This window comes from Lepidothrix coronata, unplaced genomic scaffold (genome assembly GCF_001604755.1).
Source record: "Lepidothrix coronata isolate B3197 unplaced genomic scaffold, Lepidothrix_coronata-1.0 Scaffold113, whole genome shotgun sequence".
Lineage (NCBI taxonomy): Eukaryota > Metazoa > Chordata > Aves > Passeriformes > Pipridae > Lepidothrix > Lepidothrix coronata.
In genome coordinates, this window is record NW_016690293.1 from 2,756,208 (window position 1) to 2,776,799 (window position 20,592).

General features: G+C 38.5%; 1 protein-coding gene across 1 annotated transcript in view; it reads left to right on the forward strand.

Annotated features, from left to right (window-relative positions):
- The window catches only part of NBAS (neuroblastoma amplified sequence), a 165,869-nt gene extending 145,493 nt beyond the window's left edge, over positions 1-20,376 (forward strand). The window contains exons 50-52 of the mRNA XM_017824811.1: positions 3,336-3,480; positions 9,515-9,643; positions 19,614-20,376. Of these exons, the coding sequence (XP_017680300.1) occupies positions 3,336-3,480; positions 9,515-9,643; positions 19,614-19,889 (550 nt within the window). The 3' untranslated portion in view covers positions 19,890-20,376. The remainder of the gene's footprint in view (positions 1-3,335; positions 3,481-9,514; positions 9,644-19,613) is intronic.
- Positions 20,377-20,592: the final 216 nt, after the last annotated feature.

The following is a 20,592-nucleotide window of genomic DNA, read 5'->3' on the forward strand; positions in this document are numbered from 1 at the left end:
TTAGGTGGTATATTCTGCAAGGCACAATTCTTTCTGCGTTGTCTTTTCTCCTCAAGGGTGATCCCGTGTGCTTTCTCAAAAGCATCAGCTGCGTTATAGATGGCGCGTCTCCAGGCCTCCCAATTTGAGGCCAGAGTAGACCAGTTATGGTGATCAATATGGCCAAGGCTGAGATGTTGTTTCAGGGAGTCCTTGTATCTTTTCTTCGGGGCTCCTCTCTTGCGGCAGCCGGAGGCAAGTTCACCATAGAGCAAGATCTTAGGGAGGGGGTGGTCCTTCATCCTTGAGACGTGCCCTGCCCAAGGCAGCTGTGCTCTCAGTAACATGGAGAGCAGAGTAATACCACGGTAATTTGAGCACGCTGATTTAGTACCTTTCTTCTTATACAAAGTGATGATGACTGCATCTCGAAGGACTGATGGTAGTTCACCGAGCTCCCAACAGCGCACCACAAACTCGTGAAATTTAGCAAGGAGTGCAAGGCCCCCATGTTTCCAAACTTCAGGTGGAATTCCATCAACCCCAGCTGCCTTGCCGATTTTCAGCTGCTGTATGGCCTTGAGGGTTTCTCCTAAAGTGGGGGCAGTATACAATTAGTATTTCACCGGTTGTTGTGTGATGGACTGAATTGCTGAGTCTTGGACTACACGGTTGGTACTGAAAAGAGTCTGAAAGTGTTCAGACCATTGATTCAGAATGGAGGTTTTATCTGTTAGAAGGCCTGTTACATAGTATGTCACAAATTCATGTTCCAGCTTTCATTTGAAGTTTTGGTTTTGATTTTAATTAAAAATTGGATGTCTCACAGTGTGTGTAGCCATCAAACCTTTTACACCTAAAACCCAACAAAACTTATAGAACAAAAGGTCAAGTGAAATACTGCTGCAGTTAGCAAAATTATTTTTCCTTAGGTTTACATTCTATAAAGTCGCAAAAGGAAGGAGAGGTAAAAGAACTGAAGTTTGAGGGTTTTTTTAGTAGGCTTTTAATTTTGTAACCTCTGTATTAAAAAGTCCATGTTTTTTAACATTTTTTGAGTTCTTAATTTTTAAAACATTCCAGCTACACTAATGCTTGTTATGGCAAGAGATTCTCTTCATGTAGTAATATGCAATGTTTACTGTGAGAAAACAAAGAGGTAGCTTGGTTGTTTCAATCAATACTCAAAGCTGTATAATTTTTAAAATTTTATTTTCATACCCTTGTTATGCATGCATGCTTTTCCACCCAGATATCTCATATTCAGATGTCATTTTAAACATTTCATGAAGGTATTTTTAAAAAAAATTATTGACAGTACCTGAAGCTCTGCAAGTACCTTTGGAACTTGATGCCTACATTCAAAAGGCATTTTTTATATTTATAATAAATATTGATAAGGTGTTTTGGAGCTGAAAAAAACCCAGCTTTTTCTTAATGGGAAAAAAAATTAATGTGTTTCTACTGTGCTTTTGAAATAATTACCTTTTTCATGTTGAGAAATAACTTTTTTTGACCACATTGAACTAAAGTAAAATTCAGGAGAGAAGAAAACTGAATTCTACCTGTAGGTGTCAAAGTTTTGGTAACTGAATTTTAGTTTCACTTAGAGATAGCAAATAGCAGATATTTGTTAATAGATCACAGAAGCAGTTGAAATAGTTATAAGGAATTGTGATGAGAACAGCTTTATATGTGTAAACTGTATATCTGATACTTAAATAAATTTGCATATGGCAAGCCTTGATGGCCTTGCCATCTTTCTGGGTTTTTTCTGTGTTTTGTAGTGGGATTTTTTTTTTCCTTTTTTGAATGGTAAATTCTTACAGATTTTCTTAAGGTACTCTGGAAGCAGCAGGTACAGAAATGGAAATTCATTATGACTCTCTGGGCCTCTAAGCAAGAAATGGATGACATAGCAGGAGCAATCCATTTAACCAGTGGCAAAGATGGAGTTGCAGGGTTTTTTTTTCCTTCTCCTGACCTTAACTGAGGATTCAGAAATTAAGTGCATCATGTTCTGTTTGTTGAATATGCTGGCATCTTTGAGTTCGACCCATGAGGTTGAAAGGAGAGGAGAGAGAGACAGAGAGGGAGAGGGAGAAGAAAGGAGGAGCTCTGCTGTTCCCAGCCAGACTTGTGGGAGCTCTGTGCTCAGTGACTGTGAATGATGAAAAGGCTCAATTAAACTGTCGGAAGAAAGACAACGACTTCTATTTAATTTGCATTCAGTTGCCCACTCCTGTCATCTCTGTCTGGCTTTCATGGTGGGCTGTAATGTCAGCTTCATGTTCAGCTGGTTTTACTTGTTGTTTACGTGTACTTGTGAAAACGGGCGATGAGCAGGAGAGAGCGTTCATATATGAAATAGTAGATACTGGTGGTTGTCCTCTCCATCCTCTCCAGAGCTGTCAGAGTCCTCCTATATGTCAATCCATCTGACTCTCTTAACAGACTCCATTTACAATGACATTAATGTGTTGCTTTTAACAATTGCTACTAAATAATAGTTTGAAAAGCAGCACTTTGACAGCATTTTACTGCTTATTGTCACATGTGCTAGATGGATATCTTAATTTACAAATGTAACACGAAATGGCAAATTTTAGTCTTGATGTCATTTTTTTTTTCTTCACGCTAAATAAAAACTTTCCCATGTCTTTGGGGTGCTGATTATTGGCCAGAGAGATTGATGGGGTGATTTTTAAAACAGCTTTTGTTCCTTCCTAAGTTTATACACAGATAAACATAGTATTTGTGTTACTGTGGCTTAATATAATCATGATTTAGTCTGTCATATGTCAATATGTCTGCATCCATATCTACTAGCAGAGAAGTTCAGAAGCACGTAATTTCACTTTCCTACCCTGTTTGGATGGGCTATGGAAAAAGTTTATTTTTGTTTGTACTTGTTGGACCTGGAAATTAAAATGTGATTCTGGCAATACTTTCTCCACTCAGAAGCAAGAGACAGATACTTGAGAGACAGAAGCTGTTAAAATGTGATCAAAACAAACAAAATTAGGAGTGCTGGATTCCTGTCACCTCTCCCTTGATACCATTCTGCTTGGTAAATCAGCTGGTATAAAGCCGGGAGAAGTGGTTCCTATGCTATTCCAATTTGATCAGTCTTTATCTGTAATTCCTCAGGGATTGTAACAGTATGTCATAATTCCAAGTAATTTAATCTTCTGTGTTTGAAAGAGTGCTGGCATAATGGACAGTAACTTGTCTCAAAACTTTCGTCTTTCTTTCATGAGGTTGCAATTTTAAGTCACACACACACAAGGAACAACTTACAGAAAGTGGTGTATGTGTATTTACATTCTGTATACATCTCTTTTTTTACTGGGCAGATCGTGCACAGATGATAGTCCCTGGGTGAAACTGGGAACTGTTATGCTGCAGAGATGCCCACCTGAGGAAAAGGAGAACACAGGAAATGAAATTTTGAAAATCTGCCGTTCTTTGTATGAGACAAAGCACATGCTCCCTGTCAAGGTAAGTTTTTACTTTGGTTGTCGTGCATCTGGGTCCTATTTCAAGGTCCCACCTACAATAAAGATGTTGCCATACTGGATCAAGTCCAGTGGAGAGGTTGAGAACTGGGTTCATTCTGTCTTGACAAGAGATGACTAAGGGAGATCATATCTTTATCTTTCAATATGTGGATGAGGAAACAAGTAGAGGAGTTAAGAGTCGGTCTCTTCTCAGAGATGCTCAGTGATAGGACAGGAGGCAATAGAGACAAGTCATCAAAAACTCTGATTACATCCAAGGAATGTTTAGAAGAGTCATGGAGTAAATGCTGTGTAATAACTATGATCATCTATCTTCCCTAAGTATGTATACATACGCCAATGAAAGCATCTCTTAAGTATAAAATTATTGAAATTATTGAAGTGCTTTGTATGTAAACACTGCATATTAATGAAGACAGACTGGAGAAATACTTAATGAATGTCATACAATTTCGGAGTACTTGTGCATATTTTTAGTAGCCTGATTAATCCCTTATAATCGTCTTCACACAATCATTATCTGTTATAAAAAACAGCTGATGTTAGGAAGAGAAGCAGAATAGAAACAACATTCTATTTAAAATACAGATAGGTGAGTGTGTGGTTTGCTTTTTTTTTTTAATAGTCCAACACACTGGTTTGAGTCAAGTTCAAAAATCTGTGTAAAACATGATTCCAGAAGGTGGCAGTAAACTGAAATACTAAGTCCATTTATTAATTTATTCATCCCACTAAAACACTTTGGTGGAAGGCAGGTCTCTCTATCCCTGGGACTGGTGTAATTATATGTAGTTTTTCTTTATAAGGTGTTGAAATGGTGCAATAAACTGACAATCTTATTGTGCATAAGAGTAGCTAAACTTTGTCAAAGTTGAATGTTCTGCCTCAGCTCAGTGATTCAGGGAGATAAATCCTGAGTCTCACTGTCATACACCAGTCAGTTCACCATAGGTTCTGATCAAGAATGAGTCATGATTTGCATTTCTCTTAATCAAGTTAAGTTTTCCTTGATCTCCATGACAAGTCACTGTTTACACACAGTTTTGGTATTGGTAGACAGCTTTAGTTGGAGGGGCCTTCCTGTTTTAATGCTACAGGATGTTGGAAGAACCCACAGTGTAGCTGTGAATATACAGGTACAGATATGAGGACATTCTGGTCCTCAAGCATAAAACAGCTTTACTGATGTAAAATACATTTTTTATGAGTGGAATGCTGTGCAGCAACAGGAGTTGCACTAAAACGTAATTGTACAGTTACTTACAAACACAAGCTGTATTGCTGTAAGTCTCTACTTGGGAAGAGCAGGAATGACATGCATAAATCCAAGTAATTTATTTGTATGCAAGGCTGCAGTACTTATGTGCAGAAATTAAAGTTGCAGTTGTGTGGCTGAATAAGATGAAAATCTGATCACTGACAATTAACCTGTTTAGATGACTTCACATTTCAGTAAATACACTGGTTAAGAAGACAAATCTGGAATGATGAAATTCTAAAAACTGAGATCAATTTATTATCATGAATAACATTTGCCATTCTGAAGTTCAAAGGTTGTTACTGGAAACATGTAACTTCAAGGTTTTTGTCCATCTCGTGCTGGTTTATCTAGTTTTTTAAGCCATATTCTTTTTTTATGTCTTTTGGATAGTTGCATAGCTTTAATCTTTCTATTTTGTGTGTGTATTTGGTTTGTGGAAGTTTTTTTTGGTTTTTTGTTTGGTTTTTTTTGTTTGTTTTTTAATTGGCATTATTCAGTGGATAGATATTACCATTGTTTTATTAGCATTGTTTTATTAGCCCGGAAGACATGTGTTTGGACTGTCCAATATCTGCTCTGCTTGATTAATCTCTTCAGAAAGAGACAAATCCTTCTGCCACTGGTAGTTGTTAAAGTGTGACTCCCGAATATCTCATGTTCTTCTATCAGCCTGTGGGTCATGTGCCAGTTAACATGAACACCTACAAAGGAGAATGTATCTAGTCCCTTTTCTGTAATCACCCTGCAGTACTAGTGGCTATGAGATGCTTATATCCTAGAATAATATAGCAGCCAGCTGGTCTCCTTTTTTTTTTCTATTTTTGTAGCTAGTTTTATTGGGATTTATATCTGAATTTACATTGTATGGTTTTGTTCATCATTTCGATCAGTTGTCTCTGATCATTTTTTTCTGATAACATTGAATTTAAAAGCTGCCATTCAGTCTACTTTTAGCCTCTCCAGAGATAATAGTTTGTATTCATTACCCAGCCCTTCAAGCCATCTGTGAAAATTCTGAATAATACTGGACCCAGAGCAGACTTCTATGAAATATGGTTTATATGCCTCACTGATGTTACAGTGAACCATTGATAGCTGCATAACTAGGCAGAAGACAAAAGTTATCTTACAGAAGTTTCAACTAAGTTATGATAATCCAGGTTTTGAATTGGGCTTTCCCTTGGCCCTCTCACAGGGAGCATCAAACCCCCTCTAAGCACAGCCTCTCATGGCAGGCAGCAGACACTTGAATACTTTTGGGTGCTTAACAAGCACAGAACAAGAACAGAAAGCCACTTGTGCTGCTCTGAGAAGACTGTGGGTGGTGACTTGTTGTCTGGGGTAGGAATTTCAATTCCTGTCCAAAGCAGCTGTGCAGTCATTTGTGGCAGTGATACAATGAGATAGTTACACTATTCGGACAGTCTTCAGTGACTGGCAAGTTGTCCAGTCTCTTCCTGTGGAAAAAAGGAATGGAGACCAATCCAAGGATTTGCAGGTTGGACAACACTATCCTACACCTTATTTCTCTGGTGCAGAGGACAAGAAGTGTTTCATGTGACATTTTCAAAGTCTTGCTGAGCTCAGATTTCATAAGGAAAACAGAGGCAGTGCAGTTTTTCCTCATAGGAGATACCAAGTGAGGAAGAATGGATAAGTACCCTTCTCCATAAACTGCTAGCAAAACTGACATTAAAATAAAACACCTTGTTAATATAAATGCATTATAAGAGGACACTGAAAAATGAAGGGCAACAGACAGAACCTGCAAAAAGTAGTGCATGGATGAAAATACCTCAGAAGTGAAAGACAGGGGAAGTGCAGTGTATTATCTTACCAGAGATTGAGGGGTGTTTGATTGTATTCTGCAGATATTTTTAGAACATGAGCTAATAAAAATCTCTCTTGATTTACAAAGAAAGATATAACAAAAAACAATTCAGTTTATGTAATTTCAAAATTTAGCATAAGGCTAAATATCTTGAAAGAAAGCAAAGTTAATTATTGGAATGTGTATTTCACCTTCAAAAGAGATGATGGCTTCCCTATGCTTGGGCACAATAGGTAAGACTGAGTATGTCTGCTAGTCATGCTACCATCAGGGAGAAAGTTATTCAAGATGTCTGTCCAGTTTTGAAAGGCTTTCAGACAAAAAGAGTTATCAAGCATGGTAAAATTGCTGTTTTACTCAGGTTGTGTATCTTACAACTAACATAATTTATTTTTCTAAGTTGCATTTATTGCTGTGGATACACATTTTCGAGAAAAGGAGACATGTAGAGTGAATCTCTAGCTTTGCATTCAGTAAATTTGCTGGAATGGCTGGTGTGCTGCTCAAAAGAAATACAGTGGAATATGAAATTATCAGAAGTTTGATAAGCATATGAATGATCAGACAAAGTTTAGTGTGTTTGTTTAATCGTCTTATTCCTTGATCCTGTGTCATATCCTTCCCAACAATCATGACACTCTCTTCCCAACTCTCATGACACTACATTGAGAGGAGCTGTCGACTCCCTCAAGGGCCAAGAGGCCCTTCCGAGAGACCGCAGTAAATAGGAGAGATGTGCAATCACCAACCATATGAAGTTTAACAAGGGCAAGTGCCGGATTCTGCGCCTGGGATTGGGTACCCCTGGTTGTGTGTATAGACTGGGGAACAAGAAGCTGGAAAGCAGTGCTGTGGAAAGGGACCTGGGAGTCCTGGTTGATGGCAAGTTGAATGTGAGTCAGCAGTGCCCTGGCAGCCAGGAAGGCCAACCTGTCCTGGGGGGCATCAGGCAAAGCATCACCAGCCACTCGAGGGAGGGGATTGTCCTGCTCTGCTCTGCACTGGGGCGGCCTCATCTTGAGTCCTGTGAGCAGTTTTTGGTCACCCCAGTATAAGAAAGACATTAAGCTATTAGAGTGTCCGAAGAAGGGCCAGGAGGATGGTGAAGGGTCTGGAGGGGAAGCCTTATGAGGAGTGGCTGAGGTCGCTTGGTCTGTTCAGCCTGGAGAAGAGACTGAGGGGAGACCTCATTGTGGTCTTCAACATCCTCATGAGGGGCAGGTACTGATCTCTTCACTCTTGTGACCAGTGACAAGACTGAAGAAAATGGCATGAAGCTGAGTCAGGGGAAGTTTAGGTTGGATATTAGAAAAAAGGTGCTTCACCCAGAGGGTGGTTAGGCACTGGAACAGGCTCTTCAGGGAAGTGGTCACAGCACCAAGCCTGTCTGAGTTCAAGAAGCCTTTGGACAGTGGTCTCAGACACGATGTGATTTGTGGAGATGTCCTGTGCAGGGCCAAGACTTGGACTTGATGATCCTGATGGGTCCCTTCCAATTCAGCATATTCTATGATTCTAAGCATCAACAATCAGTAGCAGTACTGAATACAAGTTTAAAGGAACAAGTCTGAGTAAGAGAACAAGCTTTGCCTTAGTGACTCAGAGCTCAGTGTGTTGGAATATATCCTTCTAGGCTGTGTTTTTTGAAGGGGTAAATTTAGAAAAGCCTAAGCAGAAAGAGAGAGTTCCCTGTCCCAAGTAAGGCCAGGTGTGTCGGCAGTATATTACAGTTGGAGCATTTAACATCTCATCTTCAAATAATTTTTAGGCTTTTAAGCTCACAGCTACTGAAACCGTGCTGCTACAAATGTAGATCATCTTGGTCATGAAGTTGTTACAGTTGTCATTAAACTGTAAAAGATGTAAAAAATACGTGACTTGCATTCTCTCAGCTTAATGTTTAGTTGATGAGTTCCTTTGACAATTGCTCTCAAAATGCTGGAGTGAAACAGCATCTCTAAGAGATAAGATACCATTTTCAAGGTAACTGTACTACAATATCCAGAGTCCTTAGTGTAAACTGCCTTTGAATATGGGGCATCTCTGATGGACCTCATTGGGAAATGGTTGTGACAAGCAGCCTGAATTCTCAGAAATGACAAAAAGGGAAGAGGAAGGAAAGGAGAAGTTATAATTTGATTTATAATGTAATTTGTTCATTGAACTACTTTTTGATGTATAAATGAATAAATCACTGTACTATTGAGGGGGAAAAAAGCCAATCTACAAGTTACATGTAGAATGTTTGTTTGTTTTAACTAAAAGCCAGCATAAAGATTTGGAAAGGCAGAGTTGATTTGTTGGGGGTTTTTCATTTTTATTTTTGAAAATATTTCTCTGGCCAGTTTCTTCTTGAAAAAGATATGATGCTAAATTTATGCTATATTATATAATACAAGAAACTAGATGAATGATGGAAAGTTTGCTAAACTTTACTTGTATATAAAATATCATATAGAATTTGGAGACCATTTGCAACAGAACTTTATGATGTTGAGCTCTGCTATGTACTGTTATTTCCTCTTTATTTTGTTCCACTTTTATGATTGCATAATTGAGTTACAGAAATGTCACAGGTGTCAAAGTTTCTTTCTGTGCTTTGCAGCATTTCAGTGAGTACGTATATATTAGTCCCACAGAGAGCTGTGATTGTTCTGTTATTTTTTCAGTAAAACTCCGGTTTCTAATGGTGATTCAGTACCTACCTTGTCTTAATCTAACAAATGGTGCACTTTAACCTTGTATTCCACATTTTCTAAATTTGTCCTTTCAAGTTTCCAAAGAGCTATTTCCGACAGGGAAGTCATTTGTTGTGGAAGTTTGGTTTTCATTTTACATTTGACATAAAATTTTCGTAAATTTTAGTGTGAATGATGATGATAGTATCTCCAGAGATCGCACTGAGTTTTCTTTTATTTTCAGTGTATAAAAGAATTATGTTTGCTGCTGCTTAACCAGTCCCTCCTGCTGCCATCCCTGAAACTGCTGATAGAAAGCAAAGACCAAGATCTTCATGCTGTGGCACTGGAGCAGATAACAGCTATTGCTAAGGTATGAACAATTGAATGAACCACCTTTCAGAGTCTAAGCTAATAAATTACCTCTTTTATCTTTATGTAGTGAGCAAAGACTACTAGACACTTACCATTATTAAGATTTTCCACAGGTATTGTGTCCACAGTGAACAGTAACATCGGGCTAGTAAGATCTTTTATAGATGCTTGAGGTGATTAAACCTCATAGGACTTTGTTTAAATTACCTAGTATGCTATTTTAAGTCATTGTGGTGGAACAGAAACTATTCTGTTATATAAAGTAGATTGTTACCTCTGTGTTCATATTATCACACTTCGGGGTTTTTTAAGTGATAATAGTATGTCAGATGACTTAGTTTGTTTCTGACAAGGTTGGCAGTCTGTTTATATACACGTGGAGACCTGTTATGTCACTGGTTTTCTAGTGATGGTATGCTAGGGGACTTTCATGCAATTATAAATAGGTTTTATTCGATACTGTAGCAAAGTTACAGTCTCAGACCTTTTTATGAAGGAGAATGGCTTTCCTATCTGACTGAATTAACTGCACTGATAATTTTCAGAATTATAATATTTAGGTGGGAAAACCTCATCTCTAGTACTTCCAAATTCTGCACCATATCTTAGGGAGCTCTTGGTTGTGTATTACAGTACAAAATAGTAATTGATGGTATATTTCCCATGTGATACTTCAAAATGAAACTACCCATATGGAAATAATTTTAAAAATAAGCATCCCCCCAAAGCAAAAGCTTTAAAAATGCAATTTTTAGAAATGCAGATTGAAATTATAACTGCTCTAGTTATATTGATTGCCATGAATTTTTCAGATTCCTTAGCTGCAATAAACTGAAAATCCTACTTTTGCACCTCTATTCCCTATGAAAGATATTCTAGATCCCAGGATTCTCCCTTAAGTGCTGTGCCTTTCCTTCTTATGCTGCACATTGTATTCCAGAAGCTTTCTCTTTTTGCATCCATTGGATAGTTTGAGAAATGATCTATCGTCTTTCTAGGACTGGTGAAGACTGGTCAGAAAAGCAGTGGATCTGGAAGCATAGGCTCCATCTCAGATGCCGCTAATTTTCCTTCAAAAGGACTTAGTTTCCAACTTTTTTCATGTGTTTTTATGAACATGTGAAACAGTAGCATGAAAGGTAGCAGGACATATTATATGTAACACACATCGGGCTTGTATCAAAATTCCATACCATCGCTAGCATCCAGTTTGAATTTGAAGTGTTTGTTAGTTGAGTTTGGTATTTAAGCAAAGAACCACCATGAATGTGTTCCTATTCCCTTTTTTTATACAAATAAACCACAAATTTTCTGACTTTTTCACAAAACATAATATTATGAATATTAACCACCAAAACAATAGTACATTGGTAATTTTCTTTTACCACTTGCTATTTTAGATTTTATGTCTGCAAAGCAAGGCTTTTTGTAACTGCTTTTAAACAAGATGATCTCACTGAAAAGCAAGTGTGGATCTGATGTATGCACTTTCTTATCTCTGTTCTTGTTAACCTTTTAAAATTGACTTTTTGTTGGCAGATGAAAGCTGCTGTATAAGTGACTAACTCTGAAGCTTGTCACCAGGAATTTGTGTCCAAGTATATTTTATTTAACTATTTTTAAAGCATAATGTTGTGCAGTAGCGCTTTCTGAATGGTTGCTAATTGTATTGCACTCTTAACTGGCCTTCTCTTTCTGGTGTGCTCCAGCTTTCAATTCCCTACACTCTAGGTTGATTACATTATATTGGAGTTTCAGGGCTAGAAACCTTATTATCTTCTTACTAATATAAAGCACTTTATACATCTATGCATGCCCAAAATAACATTCTTTTTGGCCTTCTTATACAGGGGGAAACTTGATAAGCCGTTTCTAGTTAGTTCTTCTAAACTCAGTATTATTTTGAGCATGTAGTTTGGTAAGATTGCTGGATAACCTAGAATTTTTAAAGCATTTGGCTTTGGTCTAATGTTTCATTTTAAGTCAACGAAGATTTAACTATTGACTTTATTACATCAGGCATAGAGCTTAGCCAGTACCTTGAATGTGGCATTCCACTGGCAGTGTTAGAAAAGCAGCTAGTACAAAAGAGTGCTGTGCTCAGTGTAAAAGCTGTTCTTACATTGTGTGGAAAAGTACCTCTTACTCCTTGTTTTATATGCATCTCTTATGATTACATTATTTGCTGTTGTACTAAAAGTGCATATATTACTTAGCTATGGCAATGTTGTTTATTCAGTAAAATTTTCTATACCTGCTCTTTCCTTTTTAAAATACAGTATTTGGACTGTTAATGCTTTTTGTAGAATTCTTAATGAATTTTTTATGGGAAGGCCATTTCTTCTTACATTAAACAGGAAACGGACGAATAACATCTGGCAAAGGGGAATCATAGCTATTGATTCCCTGATGTAGTGCTAACACAGCTCACAAACATGGCTGCGTGAAAAATACAGCACTTGCTTGCTGATAGGATGTATTAGTTAGCCATTTGTTGTGTGTTGCTGACAGCTTTATGGATGTTTACAGTTAAGGATGATGCTGAAGTGCTGATACTAGGAATTGTATAGCTTTTGCCTGTAATAAAACAACCAAGTTTTTGTGTAAGCTTTTTTGAAATTGCAGATCTCTCTTTTTACTGTGTATCTTTTAATGAACTGCCACTTGTCTTTTTTTGGGTAACAGAAATAACAGTTCTCTGTGTTGTGTGGTGTGTGAATGATTTAAAAAATCAGTTTACTTAAATAAGCTTCTTAGTGCCAATAGAGCCCTTAAAAGTCAGATTGTTTTTGAGAAGGGTTTCAGTGTTGTCTGTACACTTGGTTATCTCTTAGAGATTAAGACTGATTTTTATACATCTGACAGAACAAGTAAATATTCTATTACTGGTTGGTACCTGTACTGTTAAAACAGCTAACAAATGGGAGTTAATATGAGCAGTCCAAATACTTATTCAATTAAGACTTTCATAGAAACTTTAATAGAAAAATGTTTTACTGTAAAATAATACCTTTGCTCCATTTGCACACTATACTTTCAATGAAGAAGTTCTGAGTCTACCTTTGCAACATATTTTACTGAAAAATGTCATATGAAAAATCATAAAAAATGTGGGAAATAATGGAATTTCTAGTGTTTTTCAGTGTCTTACGCCATTTATGGTTACTCAATGGGGCTTACCCTTTAAAAGAAATCTTGTTAAATTATGTGTATATAAGCTTAATGGTCATTATGGTAAAATATCTGTCTCTAGTTTATTTTTCTTGTTTTCTTCTCCCCTTATTTATTTGTTCTGTATAGACTCCGGTAAGGAATGAAATTAAAAGCATTTTTACCTCCAGTAGTAGTGGAGCAGGGAATACTCTGGAAGACAGCAGATTCATTTCTTTTCTGCTATGTCATCAGCAGCTCTTATATTTCATAATGCATGGATTTTATAATGCATAAGTTATGGGTGAAATAATAATAATTCTGGTAATACCAGAACCTCTAGACACCTGCACAAACAATGCTAATGGGGAATTGCCCTGACCTTGACTTGCCCCTTAGTGAGGCAAAAGAAAACACCTGACCTGCTCTTGCTTTTCAGAAGTTCTCACTGCAGGACAGATTCTTTTTTTCAGATATGCTGAGTCATAGCAAGTATTTGTACAATGTCCATGTAGGCTGTATTAGCAACCAGAAAAAAATGCTGGATGTAGATATGTGTCCTTGGTCTTGGGGAGTGGATACACAGAATTCTTGCATTCATGGTTGCACAAATTTGTGGAGGCCTCTGATTTATCGGGAAAGCCTTCTGTGTGCCTCAAGTTCCTCTTCTGATCTTCACCCACCTATTTCACACACAGGCTTTCTTAAAACTCAAAGGCTCACTGTCTGCATGCCCAGGGGACCTGCTGTCTTGGTAGAGCCGTGAGCCTCCAGCCTTAGTCCATTTCATAATATTAGTGCTGATGGCAAAGCCCCAGGCAGGGCTGCTCAACCCTTACTAATTGTGCACTGACAGCAGTGAGTTCAGCTTAAGACACAAGCTGCTGTTCTGATTCAGAAATACAGAAGGGGTGAATACAGGTTGTGCAGAAAACAACTTGAATCCTCTGCCCTCTCTAGGAACAGCACTTAGTAGTCTGGGGTGAGGCTTCTCAGCATCCTGCTGAAGGTGTGCAAAGCTTAGACAGTGCAAATGGGTCCTTGCTTCTTTTGACAGAAACTTTACTGACACGTGGTTTTCCATCTGTAAATGCAGATCCATTTATACATTCTACATTAAAGAGACATTTGATAAAATGCACAAGCAGAGCACTGTAGTGCTGCTTCAGTGGAAATGAATGCATCTGTTGCAATTCTGTGTCTGTGCTGTCTCACTTCCTAGATAAATGCATGTGTCTCTACAGGGATAAGTATTGCTCATCACAGTCTAAAGGAGTGAGCTAGTCATCAGAGATAAGAGTCATAGATCGTTTGGGTTGGAAGGGACCTTAAAGGTCATCTCATTTCAAACCCCCTGCCATGGGCATGGACACCTTCCGCTAGACCAGGCTGCTCAAAGCCCAACCTGGCCTTGAATACTTCCATGGAATCCACATCCACAACTTTTGTAGGCAGCCTGTTCCACTACCTCACAGTGAAGAATTTCTTCCTAATATCTAATCTAAACCTACCCTCTTTAAGTTTAAAGCCATTTCCTCCTGTGCTAACACTCCTTGCCCTTGTAAAAAGTCCCTCCCCAGCTCTCTTGCAGCCCCCTTTAGATACTGGAAGGCTGTTGTATGGTCTCCTGGGAGTCTTTTCTTCTCCAGGCTGAAAACCCCAAGTGTATCAATCCTGTCTTCATAGGAGAGGCTCTCCAGCCCTCCTAAGATTGTCTTTGTGGCCTTCCCTGGACCGATTCCAAGAAGTCCATGTCTTTCTTGTGCTGTAGGCCCCACACCTGGATGCAGTACTCCAGGTATTCATGAGAGCAGAGATGCCACTTGAATGCCTACACTTTAATGCTTGAAAGTAGATTTTAGCCAATACCTAAATAGGTATGTAAGCCAAGGAAAAAAATTCAGGAGTTCTCCTCCTTAACTTCATTATCCCCATTAGTTCTTTTACTTGGACACATGTACATTGTGTGCAAGCATCACACTAAATATGCACAGTCAAATCCTACTGAAGGAGAGATGGACACAAAAAATGAAAGTTATTTTATTTCCATTTAAACCTCCCAGAAGTAATAGATTTTACACTAATGAAAAATTTAGCACCCTTAGCATGGAGTTCTACATAGGCATAATGATTTTTCTCTAACGTATACACTCTGAGTTTGTCATTATTGTGGGTCATAGTTTATTCTCACAATGTGGAGAGTGGCTATGTGTTAACTTGTGCAGAAGATACCTGCACCTCTGAGGTTTGCTTAAACTGCAGTCAACTGCATCCCATATCATTGGAACAGTGATTCTGGGATTAGTGATAGACTTTGCTGGAACCAGAGTTGAAAGGCTTAGTTAGGGTGTTGGGTAGCAAGGACTCTGTGTCTGCAGGACTCCTTAATAAGGTCCTGCCTCTGCTGTCTTCCCAGAAGAAGTAGCTTTTTAATAGTGGAGTAGTAAGGTTGTTTTTTAGTGACTCTCTTAATTGGGTTTTACTCTCTTATAGACAATTTCTGTCAAAAGAGTGAATTTTGAAAATGAAGATGTGGTGCATTTAGGAGTCTCTGTCTACTTTAGGCTAATATTTGCTATTTATGGAAAGCAAAAATAACTCTGAAGGTTGATTGAAATAATGGGTTTAAAAGGTGTAAAATTTTGAGGATCTAAATTCTACCTGGAACACTGTCGTGACTCAAACAGATGGAAGAATTACAGATCTAGTGCAGAGTAAGAACACGGCAAATACATAGGCTCTTTTTCTGAGATGCTATTCTCCGAACTTTCAGTTATTTTCAACTGTATGTATTTGCTAACTAACTGCCAGTGATTTTCTTTCTTGATTTTGTGCAGTTTCTTCTTAAACTTCTTTGAGCTTTTACATCCTGCAGTATCATCTGCCAAAGAGTTCAACAGTGTAAAAAAACAACTTATTTTTCTTATTTTCTCTAAATCTCAACCTGCTAGATTAATTTGATGCTTCATAGTTTCTTTTTTTATGAAAGAACATGTTTAATCAATCCCCATATAATTTTAATGATGTTGCTATCTGCTTTATGCTCTCTAAGCTACCTCTTTTCTAGATTGGAGAGTCCTAGTTTTGCTGAGTAATTTCTTGCATAGAAACAATATTATACTCTGTATGGTGTATTTTTAAGATATACTTTGTGTGTTTACCTTTTATATTGTTTTTGTTTTTTTTTAATTTAATGTTTGTTGTTCTAACAACATTATATACATTATCACACTTTTATCTAAACATAGCTGCTCAGTGTATAAGCTATGTTAATTAAAGTTTTTAAATATACATCAGTTCATTGACAATCTGTGTAGGTGTTTGTAAGAATTTTGGGGTGTACATTTATTTTTATTTAAACCAATACCATAACTGTCTCTTCATATGCAACTGATAACCCAAAAAGTTGACATGACCTAGAGTTGCAAAACAGGTAAATAGTCGATCTAGGTTTCTTAGCTGCCTGTTTTTATACAGAATTCTCATTAAACATCGGTGTCTCTCTGTTCCTGCCAGACTCCACTTTAATTGACCAAAACAGACAGTGGCCTAAGCTGTGTGAAATGAATTCACAGGGTCTGGTTACCATCTTGTGTCTCCATCCAGTTGCCTGGAGACAACTAAGTTAACAAAGGTTTCCTCTTTCTGACTACATCTTCAGACAGTTTTCAAGTCAGAAAATGGGAAATATTAATCAATTTAAACCTATTGAACTATTTGAGCTTAAGGATGTGCTGTTGCACACAGCAAGAGCTTTTTTTTGTGCTGTTTTGTCATGTGTAAAGTCACAATGATCTCATTTCTGCATGAGTGCAGACAGATTGCTCTACTTGCATATTACATGTGAGCATCTTCAGCCTCATAGTATAGCTCAGATGTTTAGTGGTTTTGTGCTAGGAAAGGTCTTTTACTTTCAGATTTGTCTCTCTCCAATTTGTAGGTTTCTGGTATATGAAATCATACTAATCTATAGCACTTTTCATTAACTGAATAGTAGCCTAAAAAAATTTAAATTAAACCTCACATCTGCTGTTAATGTCATTACTGTAATTACTGTTTGCATTTTGTGTTCATAAAATCAAACAATGAAGCCCTGTGTAAAGTTACATCCTACATACAGGTTAAGAATAGAGCACACAGAGCTCAGTGGTGGGACAGAATATCCCTCCAGCCTCCCATTTCAGAAAAGATGACAGCTGTTTGGATAATGCCTTAGTATGCTATGTAGTGTACTGCAAGATGCCAGCACTAGGAATTTCAGAATCATGGGATTGTTTGGGTTAGAAAATACCTTTGAAGTCTCATCAAGTCCAACTGTTAACCCAGCACTGCCAAGTCCACCTAAGTGCCACCTCTAGACATCTTTTAAATAACTCCAGGGATGATGACTTAGCCACTTCCCTGGGCAGCCTGTTCCAGTGCTTGACAACTTTTTCCATGAAGAATTTTCTTCTATGTTCAATCTAAACCTCCTGTGACAAAACCTGAGGACATTTCCTACCTATCACTTGTTAACTAGGAGAAGAGGCTGACCCCTTGTCTCCCTGTAACCTCCTTTCAGGTAGTTGTAGAGAGTGATAAGGTTCCCCCTGAGCCTTCTCTTCTCCAGGCTAAACAATCCCTGCTCCCTCAGCAGCAACTCATATGACTCACTCTCCAAACCCTTCACCAGCTCTGTTGCCCTTCTCTGGACACTCTCCAACACCTTAATGTCTTTCTTGTAGTGAGGGGCCCAGAACTTGAACACACGATTCAAGGTGTGGCCTCACCAGTGCTGAGTACAGCGGGATGATCACTGCCCGTGTCCTGCTGGCCACACTATTGCTGATACAGGCCAGGATGCCATTGGCCTTTCTTGGCCACAGGCCAGGATGCCATTGGCCTTTCTTGGCCACAGGCCAGGATGCCATTGGCCTTTCTTGGCCACCTGGGCACACTGCTGGCTCATGTTCAGTGACTGTCAATCCATTTGATTTATTGATCAACCTTTCTTTAGCATAATTAACATATGACAGTTGTTAACACAGGGCCACCTCTCAAGCCTGCCATGGTCCTTCTGGATGACATTCCTTCCTTCTCCTTTTTGGTTATACGTAGTTGTTCTATTGTCCTTCCTTAAGTAGTAAATTAGTACAACACTGCATTTCAAGGAATCCAGGAAAGACATGTTGTCTCAGTTTAAAGAGACTGAACTGTTTTGCTACAGAAGATGAGTTATGAGGAAGACCAAACTCCTCCCTCTAAGCAATTGTAAATCTGAAATTAAGAGGTTCCAATTGAGGAAGTGTGGAGAAAGAAAAAAAGAACAGCCCTTTATTAAAGGATATATGTGTATTGGCAGAACACAAGAACAACCAAACAATGATCCTGTACCCAAAAATCCCTTCAAAAAGGAAACAATTTAGTACTTTCTACCTTTTGGTGCAGTTCTAACCACGATCAGCAGGGGGTGCTGTTGGGCTCTGGCAGTCACCACGTGGGGGCCCTGGTGCGCGGGAGAAGCCGAAAATGGAGATCTCCCCCCACATCGAGAAGAGGAAGGGGAAAAAGGGGGCTCTTCCCACGAAACTCACGCTGTCTGCAGCTGGCTGTGGCTGGGATTTCCCCCCTTTCATCGATGAACACACGCTGCTGCCAGACATGGGAGTGGAGGAGGGAAAAGGGTGACCTCCTCCCCAGAAGGATCCTCTGCATGTGGGTCAAGCCTCTCCGATGAAGTCCGAACAGGTCTGGGCTGGGGGCAGAACAGGGCGCAGGAAAGTGGAGGCAAACTGGGGTCAGAAACAGCCAGGTGACCAGGCCAAAAACAAAGTGAACCTCGGACCTCTCCAACACACACCCTCTCTACAGTCAGGGCAAAAGGGAAGTGCCTCCCGTTTCTGAGGAGAGAAAAAAAAACCTCATCAACACTCCCCATAGTCTTTAGAGGGCCATCAGCTTGGAAGTGAATCTGCTGGTTAGTTCTTTTGTGTGGATCAATCACCCTAGGCAAACACCTTCCTCGTCCCTAGTTCAACATCTTTTGCAGCAATGCAGGGGAAAGAAAAAAATTCCCCCTTGGTTTTTTTAGAACAAGTAAACCTATGACACATGTGAAAATTAACTGAAATAGAATTTAAAGTATTCTATAGTGGTTTTAGTAAAGCTGTAGACAAGATTCTTAAGAGGGTATCTGCTCTCATGTATCAAGTTACATTTTTCGAGGCATTCTAGGTGTCTCACAGAAGTTAGCAACTCTGTGCACCACAGAGTTGCTAACTTATTACATGCTATATTCTTCTGAAAATCTCATCCTATGCTTTTATTACATGCTATATTCTTCTGAAAATCTCATCCTTCCTGTGAGTGCTGTAACTCTGGAAAATCTGATTGTGTCTGTGAATGTTGCCTGTCATATTAACATGTGGAATGTAATGTACTGTATTAATATAAAGTGAGCAAAATTTAATATACTCTGCTCTGACCTTCCTCAGAGTGTCATTTTTGATATGGAGCTAAATGGTGTGATCCGTTCTGCACTGGGACTGAGAAGCTGTGAAAAGTCTATAAAGCTGTTGATGTAATCCCAGGCTGTTAAGCATCCTTATTCCTTAACTTTGTGCAGTTCAAATATTTATATTAATGTGGTAGACTGTTAAAGACGTACCTTTACATATTCTGAGATATGCAAAGTGTGTATCCCTGTTGTTAATCCATACGGAATACTCATCTCACTTTGAAGGTCACCCTGTGCAGTTAAAACTGTCGTGACATGTTCTGGTTGATGGCTGTATCTGGTAATTAATTTTTAATTACTTTGAATTTCTCTTTCTTTGTAGGTTGATGATTCCACTTGTGATGCTGAAATCCTTTCCTTGCTCCTGGATGCCAAGCTAGTGGTGAAGTGCATGCCCACTGCCTTCTGCCCACACCTTGTTCACCACCTGCTGGCTCACCAGGGAGAGGGAGGCTGGGATGTAGAGGAAATAGCAAGGCAGCTTAAAGAGGCAGGATTCAACGCAGAGGCCGGGTCCCTCTTGATGGCTCATCGAGGGACTCATCCTGCACTCAGGACTTTTACTACTGCCCTCCAGGCTGTCCAGCATTGGATCTAAAACTGTATTTGTCTGCCTTTTTGCTGGAGATCTTACACAAAAGGGAGAAATCGATGTTCTAGTGAAGTAACAAAGTGAGTTATTACCTACATGTTGTAGAAAACAAACAGCACACAGTGAATTCCCATATACATCTAATTGTTTAAAAAAATTATCGGTGCAGACTGTATCATTCTGTTGTATGACTAGCAAAGCATTGAATTTGATAATCTCTTTCAGATCAAAGTGTTAAATGGTTACACTCGGTGACATAGAAATGAAACATTAGTAAGCTGGCAGGTAATATACAATTTGTCTTAATTTCTGTAAGTAACTTACTCTTGTTGTAATGTAAAACTAATGTAAAAATATAATTATAAAGATATATATGGAGCAAAAAAAGTCGCAATGAAGAGTGATTTTTGAGAATTTCAAAACCTTAAAATTTGGTATTGTGCAATGTTGTTATCACAGCTTTTGTTTGCAATAAATAAAATATTTTGCATTTAATGTACTCTTTCTTTTTTCAGCCTTTTAGTCAGATAAATACTTTCTTCAGCTCCTTTTTCTAAAATTGCTGTCTCCCCTTAGTGATGTTTATTCATAAGGGCAGGCTGAAGTCTTTGAGATATTTTTCTCTACACTATGGGAAACCTCATCTCAAATCCTAAACATGTGTTGATACCTTTTGTGAATGCACTTTCAAAGTATTTACTTATATTTT